Below are 12,811 nucleotides of genomic sequence, written 5' to 3'. Positions count from 1 at the left end.
GTTAGTCAGAAATAGACACTCAAATATCAATACAGGAAAAGGTCATTGTTGTGGTTCACACTGTAAAAACCTGAAATCTTGAAAATGAAAACATTGTAAATGTCGTATAGCTAGTTTTTCTGATTATGAGATTTCTTATTATTCAAATATTGTAAGATTATATAACTTATTTCTATAATTTTTTTTTTAAGTAGTTTCGTCTTATGAAAGTGGCAGATAATAAGCATTATTTCTCAAACTAAGTAAAATGATCAGATAAAATGATAGATAAAACAGTAAATAGTAAACAATACTAAAAATGTGTGCAAACAAATTGAACTTATTATTATCATCTTAATTATAATATTTTACAAGAATCTCAATTGGAAATATTGCAAATATTGACTACAGTCATGACATTTTCACTTGCTAATTTTTTGCAGTGGTAACTCAAATACTTTGAATGAAATATTAGGTTAGATGAACAAAAATGTCATCAATTTAAAGCTCAAACATCTGTGTAGGTCATACAGAGTAGCTTGTTTTAAAAATACTAATTATTTGGACTCCCTATTTGACAGTGTTTGTAGAAGTAGATGTTTGTAGCTTTCAAATGCAAACTGAAGAGGAGACCTATTTGTGTACTCTTGTTTGGAATAATGGACATATTTTTCCAACAAATATTACAAATTTCAGAAGCTATTTCTCCGCCATTGAAAAGTTTAGTGTTGATCTGCCAAGCTTGAAAGTTTGTCAGAGGTGGCAACAATAACCAATGGGACAAGCCTGTTCTTTTACTTTGCATGTTTAAAGTGTCACTTTCATGAAGCCTTTGGTCTAAATTGAGAGAGAGAAAAGTTCTCTTCTAGGATGTCTTTGGGTTCCATTTTAAACAATATCAATACCCCAAATAAATAAATGCCAACCAAACATTCTGCAGCTGATATGAAATTGAATTATGAATTTTTAAATTCATTGCTACCGTAGTACATACACATGATGGAAGCTTCATCAACTTTCAGAGTAGTGGAAAACTTAAATTACTGTCCAAAGTAAGTGACTGTGTCATACAGACGTGGCACAGCAATGCTGGTGATTGCTTTCAAAGTGAACATGGCCTTTGTTTCTTGGTCATCATAGGGATAATAAAAGCATGTGTCTACCTACCCACACACCTGGGCAAGGCTGCGCTCCAGACGCGCCGGCCTCCTCCCAGGCAGGTGATCTTGCTCTCCCCCTCCAGACGGTAGCCCGAGAAGCAGGTGAACATCAGCGAGTCACCTACTCCGAACTGGAAGCCCACCCTCCTGCTGTAGGCTGGAACCCCAGGGTCTTCACATGGCTCCAGATTATACTCTGTGAAGGACACAGCATCATACTGATTAGGAGGCACTTGGAATTCAAAGAAATCAATAAAAAAGCCTTGCAAAGTGCAAAGAAATAAACAAATCTAGGAGAATATGCAGCTCCACCGAAGGACCCAGTTTATTTGGATGGTCCTTGATAGATTATCTACAGATGCTGAAATTATTAACAGACTGCCTGGCGAAAAATCAGTAGATTCTTAAATGATAGTTTTGCAAAAAATTGTGTTTATTTTCTTTAACCCCAATAACAGTCCATAAGCCAAGACATGCCTGGCATACATTTTTTTTTCTTTAATTTTGCATTTCGGACATAACGAGGCTATTGTAATTTGTACTGATATTTATAAACACAGACAAAAGTATTACTACTTTTTTTACCCAATGTTTTACCAACTTAATCATGTGTAAAACCATGCACTTGCAAGTTCTCCCCATCACACAGTGCTACCAAGCTGGTAGGATGAAGGCTAGCATGTGTTTCCTCTGAGACACATGGAGTTCCACCATATGTTTTGAAACTGCACAGTGCACACTGGACAGCTGTGCATGATTGGAGGAGAAATGCTAACTGCTAATTCTGCTGCATTAGCTAACAGATTAGCTAACATCGCTAAAATGGGGGGTAGTGGGGTGGTAGAGGGGAAGGACCATCCTTCCCATTCAGAGAGAGCAAGGCCAATTACGTTCTCTTCCAACCATGGAGAACTAGGGCATCACAAAGGATTGAACTTGCGATCTCCTGATGATAGGACCAATGGTTGTGCCTCTCAGAAGCCCCAGGCACTTCTGTTTTAAGTGATTAAGTGATACTTTTTTGATCCCACAACCGGGGAAATTCCACCTCCGCATTTAACCCATCCGTGAAGTGAAACACCACATACACACTTGTGAACACACACACTAGGGGGCAGTGAGCACACTTGCCCAGAGTGGTGGGCAGCCCTATCCACGGCGCCTGGGGAGCAGTTGGGGGTTAGGTGTCTTGCTCAAGGACACCTCAGTCATGGACTGTCGGCCCTGGGGATCAAACCGGCGACCTTCCGGTCACAAGGCCAGATCCCTAACCTCCAGCCCATGACTGCCCCAAACAGCTATGTAATCTACTTTGTTCTACTTTCATATATGACAGTATGTGTTACAGTGTCAGGAACCACATATACAAGGCAGTTTCCACAGCGCTAACCTAGCAGCTATAAACTCCAATTACATGCTAACAATATAAGGCAGTTGTGCGCAAATCTAAAGAAATTTCAGGCACAAAATATCTTAATCTTAAATGATTAACTTTAAGTGATAAATTGTGTAAATCATACTGCCAAATGATTGCTTTAAAGGGCCCACATCCTATGTTGTTCTTGCATTTCAATTTCTTCCTGAGGTCCACTTATAATGTATAACTGCGTAGTTTTATGTTTGTGTTTATGTACAAATACAGTCATAATTCATTTTTACTTGACAAATTACCAACCTCTCTTTGTCCCTTAGAATTAAAATAGGCTGTTCTAGACTTGTATATGTAGATGACATATTTTTTTTCCAGGCTATCATGTATTGTGCCTTATTCAAAAAAACACTACTTATAACCTCAGTATAAGTGGGTGGAGCTAAACTGATGTAGGTAGAATGGACAGATATATATGTAAATGAATAGGTTTCTCATCACATCACAAGAAGAGTGCATTCAAAATGGTTAAATGGTCAAAACAGTTTCCATACATGAACTGTACAGACTGAATGAGTGACTCGTTTTGAAATGAGTAACAATGTTTACGTACCACATCAAACTCTTTTAGTCCAAAAATGTGTTTTTTCATGACATGGGTTCAATAACGACTCATTTGGTTCATTTTCACCCGTCAGTACTGCTTAGTGTTGGGGTTAAAACAAGTTTAGAGCTAGGATTGCTTTTTGGTTAAGTTGTGGTTAAGGTGAGGGTTAAAGTGAGTTGAAGTGTTTTTAAGGCTACATAAAAGTTAAGCTGATGTTCGGTTGAATTAACGATAAGGTCAAATTCTCAAAGACTGCCAAAATAGTTTTTCACTTTTCAGAAAAGCAATGAGATTAGCTGTCATGGCAACAGCGAGCAAGAACCTACCTGAGAAGGTGATGTTGAAGCCCTCATAAGACATTGAGAAGTCAGAGATGAAGCGGATCTGGGCGCTGAAGTTGCCAAACAGGCCGGCCTTCACAGAGGGCGGCAGCACGGAACCCGTGAGGCGGGCCACAGGCTCAGCGAAGTTCCCGTCTTCAGTAATGAGGAGGTAATCATGAGAGTCCTCCAGGTGGAACGTGTGGAAGACCAGCTGCACCCCTGCAGAGCGAGAGATGAGATTAGCACACCGTCCGTCACACGCCGGAGGCTGTGCTTTTTCCCTACCCACAGTGAGGCTGTGGTGGGTGCACGGGACCGGCAAGAAGAAAAGAGGAAAAATCCGCATCGCCCCCAACGGGGTGCCGGATAATAAAGCAGCAAGGGAACATTCGAGTGTAAATTTCTTATCAAGGGTAATTTTGCAGGGCTGTAAATCTCTGACCTCATAATGATTTGATTGGATTACGATTCTTTAGGAAATTATTCAGTGCATCGTGATCTCAAATTTCACCATCATTTGATGCAATATTTTGGTACTGATTTATTTTGACTAGTGGAACTATTTAGACAGTACTGGGGTGTAGATAATAAAGGGTTATTTTCACTAACATATGCTGACACTTAAAAAATAAATATATTTATATTTTTTTTGGAAAAAACAGCAATTTGATCTTATTATCACAAGACAGGGTTCTGTGTTTTTTGCCACTGAACATTTAGTTGTTTAGGTTCTCGTCCTTATAGTTTATAAGGAAAACATTAAGCTAATGGATTTAACAGTTAAAAGTAATACAAATTCATTTTTTTCTGATTACAAAAAGTGAAAAAATTATAAATATCCATAATAAGAAACACATAAAAAAACATTAAAACAGAAAAATGAACTCTACTCACTTTTTATTGCTCCATTTTGAGCACCAATTGACCTACTAAATGATATGAATATTGTTTATCTACATGTTGATTATGACACGGTGATGTTGATTATGGTATTTATGGACATGTTGTGAGTTTTTTATAATGATCCAAATGTACCAAGCTTTCCATTTTCAGCTCATCTGTTTTCAAAGAAACGACAAGGTTCAATTAAAATGAAATGTATTCATTGGATTTAATGATTTCATTCGGGCGAAATACTGTATTTAGTATTATTGTAATTGATTACAATCAGTTCTAATATTCCAAAATCAGTGCAACTGGATTGCTATCCTTAGATGCATATACAATCACAGTAATTGGGTTTTGATAGTTCTGATGAGGGTGGAGGGAAAGAGGGTCATCAAAGCGTCTACAATTATCAGCCATTTATAATCTTCACTCTTTCTCTCATCTTACCTTTCCCATGAGAAACTTCTATGGTCCATGTGCAGTTCAATGAGTTCGGATAGAAATCTGGAAAACCAGGAGACAGGATGGTCCCAGTTTTTCCGTAGACATAACCACCACACAAAGCTAAAGAGAAAGAAGAAGGGGAAAAAAGCATGGATACAGTTTTCAATTATTGATGGGTAAGTTCAAAGCACAATTTCAGTATAGGTTTATTTGAAACAAGGGCTCCCCGCCATTCTCCTAACACCTGGAGTGCAGTCTGGGACACGGATGCTCTGTAATTATTCATGTATAGCTTTACATATCAATCTTCTTATTTTGCTAACTAAAAAAAGGTAATACAGAGATGCAAATGATCACGGCCTTGGACTGCCTCTTAAGATTGGATTTGATTAGTATGCCAATTGTGGTGAAAATTACTCAAAGAAATTGCAGCATTAAAAAAAGAGTCCTGGCGGATTTGATAGGGAAATCTAGGTCAGACTCTGCAAACAATATCCCTCGGTACTGAGAATCTAATATGCACTTTATAAATTCCATAAACAAACTTTAACTCCTTCCCAGTGTTACTCAGAAAGACAACACTACTGACAAAGAGAAAACAGAAATGTAGATGAGACTTTAACCAACTGTTAATTACTAACAAGTAACAGTTGGAGGCCATAACATTAGGGCTCATCTTCAAGTTTTTTCTTAAATTTTTTCTTGACAAAGTTCCTAAGAAAAAGTCTACGTCAGATTCATGTCGTCTCCTTAAAGCGCAGAACGGTTCACCCCTCTGTGCTCTTGAGTGTGTGTAGGTTCTGTTCTTACCTAAGAACAAATCCTAAATAAGAAAACACTGGTAAATGTCAGAATCTTCATCAAAACTGCATTTTAAGAAGAAAATTTACAATGTTTGTGAGGTGATCAGCCACAGATGAAAGTCCAGTTCAGCATAAACTCAAAAGAAAAAAGGCCCCAGACTGCCCTTGAGTTGTAGGCTGTGGGTTACTTTTCCTGTTTACTTCAAAATAAAGTAAGAGTTCATGCCAGGTTATTTTATGTGGGTTGTATCTTATGATTTACACTTAAAGGTGTCTCTGCTTAGTTGGATTGACATCAGATTTCTATACTGCATGTAATATGCAAACAGGTCATCTCTGTTATTTCCATTTTAGGTGGCTGTCACTTGAAAATCACAATTTTGCATGGCGTTGCTCCTATTAAAGGAGGCAATATGACAATATTTTATCACTATCATGATACATTTTGTTTATTGTAGTAAGCATAACATAGATACTGCCTACACCTAAAGAAAAAGAGCATATTTAGTTCTTTTCAATTGGATGTAGTGCAGTACAGTATGTAAAATGTTGACTTTTTTTATAGCTATTATGAAGCTACACAGCATTAGTTTTGGGGATTTGGTGACCTCTCTGGTGGAAATGGTTATTTGCATTTAACATACAAAAAAGTGCACTGTGACTTGGATTGTGCTCTGGACCCCTTCCCCGAATGGATGAATCTGATAATTGCAATGTGTGTTAAAAGAGAATTCAAAGAGAATTAAAACTTGTTGAAGGATGTGAGTGAATTGCCCACTACTGTCATCATATGTTCATCAGTATAATGTTGATTTTGCCTTTATGACCTAAACATTGAGTCGGGCCTTCTTTTTGAGCGACAGTATTATATAAAGACATATGATGTGGTCCATAAAACTCTTGACCCAACATCTTACTTTTAAATGATTATTTCAGGCTTTAGAGAGCCACTTGCAGCAATGTATGCATCATATTTTAGTGTGTTTTTTCTCCTGACTTAGTAACATTACTTATTTTTATCTAACAATATCTTACATAGTGAAGCTTTAAATTTGGTTCTACTAGTGCATTGTTTCAAAATACCACAACATGTATATGTATCATATATTGTAAAAATGTCTTTATATATTGTGAAAACATGTTGAAACAAAAACGCTTAATATCTGGTGACTAAAATACATTTCAGGCCACCTCTTAAAGTAGTTTGAATGATTGCTTTTATTTCTTCTTGGGTGCCTTGTATCTTGATGATCCCTACCCAGACAAAATCCTGATACTCAAGATTCATAAAAATAACAGGCCAGATAAAAAAGAGACTAAAAAGAAAATATCCTTAAATGTGTTTCTGTTTCTTAACTTTTTATGTTAAATGAAACTGTAATTCCTCAAAAGCCTTCTCTTTCTTAACTTTTCCTTTAAAAAGAGGTCTAAGAACAAGGAGTACTCTTGAAAAAAGATGTTCTTTAACAATTTCTTGACCTTACATCAGCCTCACACTTGTGTTAGACTGTTAGACTAAGCCTAGACCAAAAAGAATTTCCAATGGTGAATCTCCATTTACACAGCATTTTAGTCCAAAACTGTATAAAAAATAAACAAATAATTAGGTTTCACTAAGGAGGATTGTTGCTATTGGCTGTTTCCTCTGGCTTCACATTTAGCCCTTGCTTGTAGCGCAATTTTGCAAGCACTACATTAAAAAATATTGTTTGTCCAATCTGCTTATGTATTAAAGCACGATTAAATATGACATTATTTAATCTCATGCACATGACTAGAGAGGAAAACAGCCTGAGATTAAATGAATGAGAAGAGCCTCAGAACACAAGCTAACAAAGAAATATGAAAAAACAGAAAGAAGAAAACAATAATAAAAACATTTAACTGTAAACTTATGTAAAATCTGACTGCGTGGTAAATCATATTTCTGTATATTGGGGCATGCACACTATTGTACTCAAATAACTGATATTACAGGTTTCAAATCATTTTGAATGCATTAAAACTGAGCTGACATCAAAATTTAGTGCAAAGTTATGCGTAATCCGTGTCCAGGAAACCGGCATGCAGGGCTGAAAAGGTGAGCCTCTAATAATATAGCTTCTAAAGAGCTTCACAAATATAAGAGTAAAATGACTTTTTCCTGTTGTACATTTCCTTCATAACTTGCAGCTCTTGTTTGGATCCATTTTTAAAATGTTTACTTTCATTTCAACAATTTTTTCAACTTCAACGTTTTTCTGTCCTTCGGTACTGATCAGATTTACCTTAATAAACGCAAATTACGTGTCATTAAAGCTGAAAACATATCTTATGTAACTTATAACTTTGGAAAAAAAAACATAATATAACTGATTCTGGACAAATAACCTATATCCTATAGGAGACAACAATTAAATGTGCCTTATGAATATAATGAAAATTTACTTTACTTAGGAAGAACATATTAGGACCCATATCATAGAAAAACAAAAAGCAAGATCAAAATTTGCTTTTCTGACACTGCATGTAAACATTCCTAAAGTTTCTAAAAGATCCTGTTCACTTCCCAGTCTGCACAGTTCATATATAGAAACCAAGTCTGTTCAACCTACAGTACTTCAGCCCTGCCCACCTGCCCATTGATGCAAAAGTTTCAAGGAATGCTTCAATCCAAGCTTTTTGAACACGATACAGGGCAGCAAATCAGAACAGCACTCATTTACATACAAAGCAGGTCATAAAGCAAAGTAATAAAAACAGAAAAGTTGGAAAATGAATTCTGACTCCTTTTTGGTACAAAGCACACAATCATTTTGTGTTTGTATATAAACATACATACATACATACATATATACACAAACACACACACAGACTCTCATACACACTGTTATTTCTATAAAAATTCAAACGACTCTGATCACCGCATTTTATCCCGAAACTAATCTAACAAATATAGCACAACGCAGATTTGTTGTGCTTGGACATGGACTCTTCCCAAAATAGCACCGTTATTTTTATTTATTTATTTTTTTTGGTAAGCAAGCGTATGGTGTTCGCGCTAGTGATCCCACCCAGCTCTTCAGGCTACAGTGATGCTGGTGATTAAATGGAGCTGCGTGGTGTGCAAGTTATCATATACGCCCCAGGCCACAATGGAAAGTTAATCAGCAAGAATAGCTCTTTCACTGTGAGACAAATAAAGTCTAGTAATGGCATAGCACCCCAGCATGTGTCTACAGTACACGAGCAGAGAGCTCTTCACGTTTGAGGAAAATAACACACTGATCTCTGGAAGACTTGGACAGTCTTGGTGTGCAAGCAAATACATGGTGAACTGAGTACGTAATAAGCTAATGAAGCATTTTACATGACTTTTGAACTTTATCAACTGGCAATTCTACTTACAAGCACACCTACGACGCATGTGCAAAACATACTAAGGCAAGCTGTAGGTTCACGCCACCATTAATACAGATGGTGTAATGAACAAGCTGACTTCATTTTGTTACACGGTAACATGCAGGCAGAACTGTAATAAACCGAAATTGCTGTTAATTACCCACAGCACACAATCTAATGGGGCATTCTACAGATTTGTAAGATTTTCTGCATTATTCAGTGGTTAAGATGTAAACAAAGTCATCCAGAGTGGTTTAAAAAGAAACAGCTCATTGTAGAAAACTTAGAGTCAGACTTCTACAGTGGTCGTGATAGGAACCAGGGGTTGTGATGTCTGCAACACTAATATAGAGATTACATGGGGCAGTCGTGGGCTGGAGGTTAGGGAACTGGCACTGTGACCGGAAGGTTGCCGGATCGATCCCCAGTGCCGACAGTCCATGACTGAGGTGTCCTTGAGCAAGACACCTAACCCCTAAATTGCTGCCTGCTGCTCCGGGCAAGTGTGCTCACTGCCCCCTAGTGTGTATGTGGTGTTTCACTTCATGGGTGGGTAAATGCGGAAGTGAAATTTCCCCGTTTGTGGGATTAAAAAGTGTCACTTATATGTACAATATAAATCCACCAGTAAACCTACATGTGTCTTCCAAACTTTTATGTGTAATGTCAGGAAGAAAAAAAAGTTGTTTAGTAATGCTTTAAGCCCTTATCTGACCAAGTTTTATTACACACTTCTATAACCTAAAAATAGCTCAAACTGTTTGCATTGTAGTTCCTGTAGTTACTGAATGATAAGCATTAGTATGTAATAAGCCTGAGATTTTAAAGGATTCTAAACAACCTGAAGTGACCCACTACCAGCTGGCACTTCTGCTTTTGTTCAGCAGTTAAAAGTCTGTGTTTATTGTGTTCTGTGTCGTGGAGTGGGTTTAGTTAGTGAAGTGTACAGTTAGTGGTGACCTCCCCTGGGTTCATGCCCTTTACATGTTTAATAAAGAGTATTTCTCGTAGCGGAAACATGGCCTCCCCTGTGTCTAACTCTACGCTGATTCTACAATACGTTCTTGGCCAAAATCTTCTCAAAATAATGTCTAGGGTGTCAGACACTGCTTTCTTCATCATTTCACGTAACAACTTTCTGTGAGAGCTTTTAGAGGCATGAAACTCTGCAGACACCTTGTTCCCAACACCACCACTGTGAAAAATTCTAACTCTGTACATTTCTCTAAAGTGGAGCACTTCACTTCAAAGCATTTTAAATGAGTTTGTGTGCATCTTAAAAATTTAAGTAGGGTAGAATTCTCCATTAAACCTAGATGGTAGGTGATCAATAGAGGATGAGCATCCTGATATTTACACCCTTCATAGGCTTGGTCATATTAAAACAAACCATGGTGCAGTTCCTCTGTTAGTGCAGTCTCTTAGAACAAGTGGGAACACCAACAGCATGTGGTGCGATTTGTTTAAAAAATGATCACAAAACAGCCTGAATACATCTTAACGGAAAAGATCAAACTGCTATCTTCATACCTTGGTATATATGAATGAATTTCTGAGGCTGTTTTGCCAATTGCTCCCTTAGGATGTGTTTACATTTGTAGTTTCTCTTCTTTTGTTGAGATCAAAGCAGAAAATGATACATTACTGCACTTTAATGCTGGTTTGCTTAATGTTCACACTGACATACTTGACATTGGGCTAAAAGACGTGGACGAAAGATAAACAAAAATGTCACAAATGAACAGATTCAGAATGTACATTTAGTATTAATAACTGAGATAATATCAACAGACATCAAACTTCATGCTATTTTATGTAAACAAGCCTTATGGAGCTTGTAGGTTTTCTGTGGATCTTATTTGGTCTGTTTTGTGATATTCTAAAGCCATAAACCATGAGAGCCAAGAGTTACCATGGTTTTTCCATGACATGAAGCAGAGTGAATCACTGAGTATCTGCTTTTACAAAATGTTGAACACGTGGCTCATCAATATATAATATGACTGATGTGTGCAGTGATGTGTGTGTAGACTGGGTATTTTATAATGCTTTAAACGTGCCTCTGACATGTTTAAAACCAAAACTATCTATTCTATATTTACCACTTCAGAGCTCATGAAGAGATGAATTTATCTGTTCCGTGTACAGAATGTCTGTGGAGAAATGATGACAGTTTATTCTGAGGCTGGCCATCTCTGTCCACTGTCCACACATTTAGTGCACCAGGGTCCAAATGACAGTGTTCTTATTTGCTCTAATGAACCACACTAGCAGAACAATTGCGTGAGGTTTTGTTTTAATCAAACCAAACCTGCCAACTGTGAACACGGCCTAAGCTACTGAGGTTTGTGAACAGGTTTGAACAAATACAATGCACCAGCAATACAGTAGTGCTATGATAAGTTTTATTAAACCATGAACCCAATAGATTTTTTTAATCCAGTGTTTGCAATTATGTAAATAAAGAGACACAGGAGCGTTGTTGTTTGCAGGCTCTCTATAATTGGTCTAAATCAGTCACTTTTAGAATGCATTTGTTCAAAATTCTAGAAGTACGGACCCTTAATACATTCAGAAAAGTGTATGGTGATGTAATTTATCATAATAATGATACCACATACAGTACCATGCAAAGATCAGAGGCCACTTATTTCATTTCCAGTCAAAAAATCCATAAAGTACGAGGTGTTTAAATATCAGAAGTTTCTGAGGAGATTTGCTATGAGATAATCTACCTGCATAAGGAAGCAGCAAGCCAAAGGAAAATAAGTCAAAATAAGTCAAAAGGAGTTTTCAAAATTATAGTAAAAAAAAAGATTGAAAGATACAGAGGAAAATAAGACAACAACCGCGCAAGACCTGGTAGACACCAAAACTGACCACCCAGATAGGAAGATGTTTGTTCTTTCAAGCACAGCAATTTGCAATATAACTAAGTAGCTGCCATGAAATATATACTGAACAATTGCACAACTGATGTCTGTTAGATTTTGTCACATCTTACAAGCATACTGTCATGATTGGCCCTTCCTAGACCTGTCCATGTGCTTGTGTTGTGTTTACTTCCCAGTCCTGTCCATGTGCTTCTTTGTTTTGGTTTTCAGTCCTGCCCTCTTGTTTCATGACTCCACTCCTGATTGTCACCACCTGTGTTTCCGTCTGCCCTTCATTTACCCTCATGGATTTAAGCCCTGTTTTTTCCCCTGTATGGTTACAGGTCTTTGTTGATGTATGTATTGTTTGACGTGCTGTTTGGGATGTCTGTATGTACTGTTCGAAGTTTTATGTTTTGGCATCGTTCGGATTCTGTGTTTCTGTTCGTCATGTCTGACTTTCGATCTCTCCGTGTTGGCCATCTGGCCCTAGACTGTCATGACCACGACCATGGATTTGCCCTCAATAAAAGTCGCTTATCTCAGTGTATGCATCCGCCTCCTCGGTCCCCAGCGTTACACATACAAAGTCTGTACTGTGTGTTACACTAAATGTATGCATTTAACTTATACAGGGTGAGTCAAAAGTCACAGGACATAGTTTTATTTTATTTTATTTTTTATGCTGTCACAAGCCTCCACGATGCGGTGCTGAAGGTGATGTTTGTTGCGGATTTTCTCAGCATACACAATTTGTTTGAGATGACCCCAGAGATAAAAGTCGATAACAAAAAAAATTAAATAAAACGGTGTCCTGTGACTTTTGACTCACCCTGTACAAATTTCTGCATTCGTTTTTTTTTGTGTTGTTGTTGTTTGTTTTTTAACCTGATACTGTTGCATTAATAGAATCTTCAAATATTTATTTGTTGTCTGGGAGCACAAAGAATTCCATTATCATGTGTTTCTCTGTGCACATAACAT

At 37.3% G+C, this 12,811-nt stretch overlaps 1 protein-coding gene across 2 annotated transcripts in view; it reads right to left on the bottom strand.

The window, feature by feature from the left end:
* The window catches only part of LOC108425438 (CUB and sushi domain-containing protein 1), a 664,112-nt gene that overhangs the window by 193,333 nt on the left and 457,968 nt on the right, over positions 1-12,811 (bottom strand). For both annotated transcript variants that reach the window (XM_017694090.2, XM_017694091.2), the window contains exons 19-21: positions 4,774-4,890; positions 3,442-3,657; positions 1,147-1,335 (exon numbers count right to left, since the gene is read on the bottom strand). In XM_017694090.2, coding sequence (XP_017549579.2) covers positions 1,147-1,335; positions 3,442-3,657; positions 4,774-4,890 — 522 coding nt within the window. The remainder of the gene's footprint in view (positions 1-1,146; positions 1,336-3,441; positions 3,658-4,773; positions 4,891-12,811) is intronic.

Source organism: Pygocentrus nattereri, chromosome 5 (assembly GCF_015220715.1).
Source record: "Pygocentrus nattereri isolate fPygNat1 chromosome 5, fPygNat1.pri, whole genome shotgun sequence".
In the NCBI taxonomy this organism is placed as follows: domain Eukaryota; kingdom Metazoa; phylum Chordata; class Actinopteri; order Characiformes; family Serrasalmidae; genus Pygocentrus; species Pygocentrus nattereri.
Note: the sequence above shows the minus strand (reverse complement) of the source record. Positions and strands in the feature narration are given on the sequence as shown.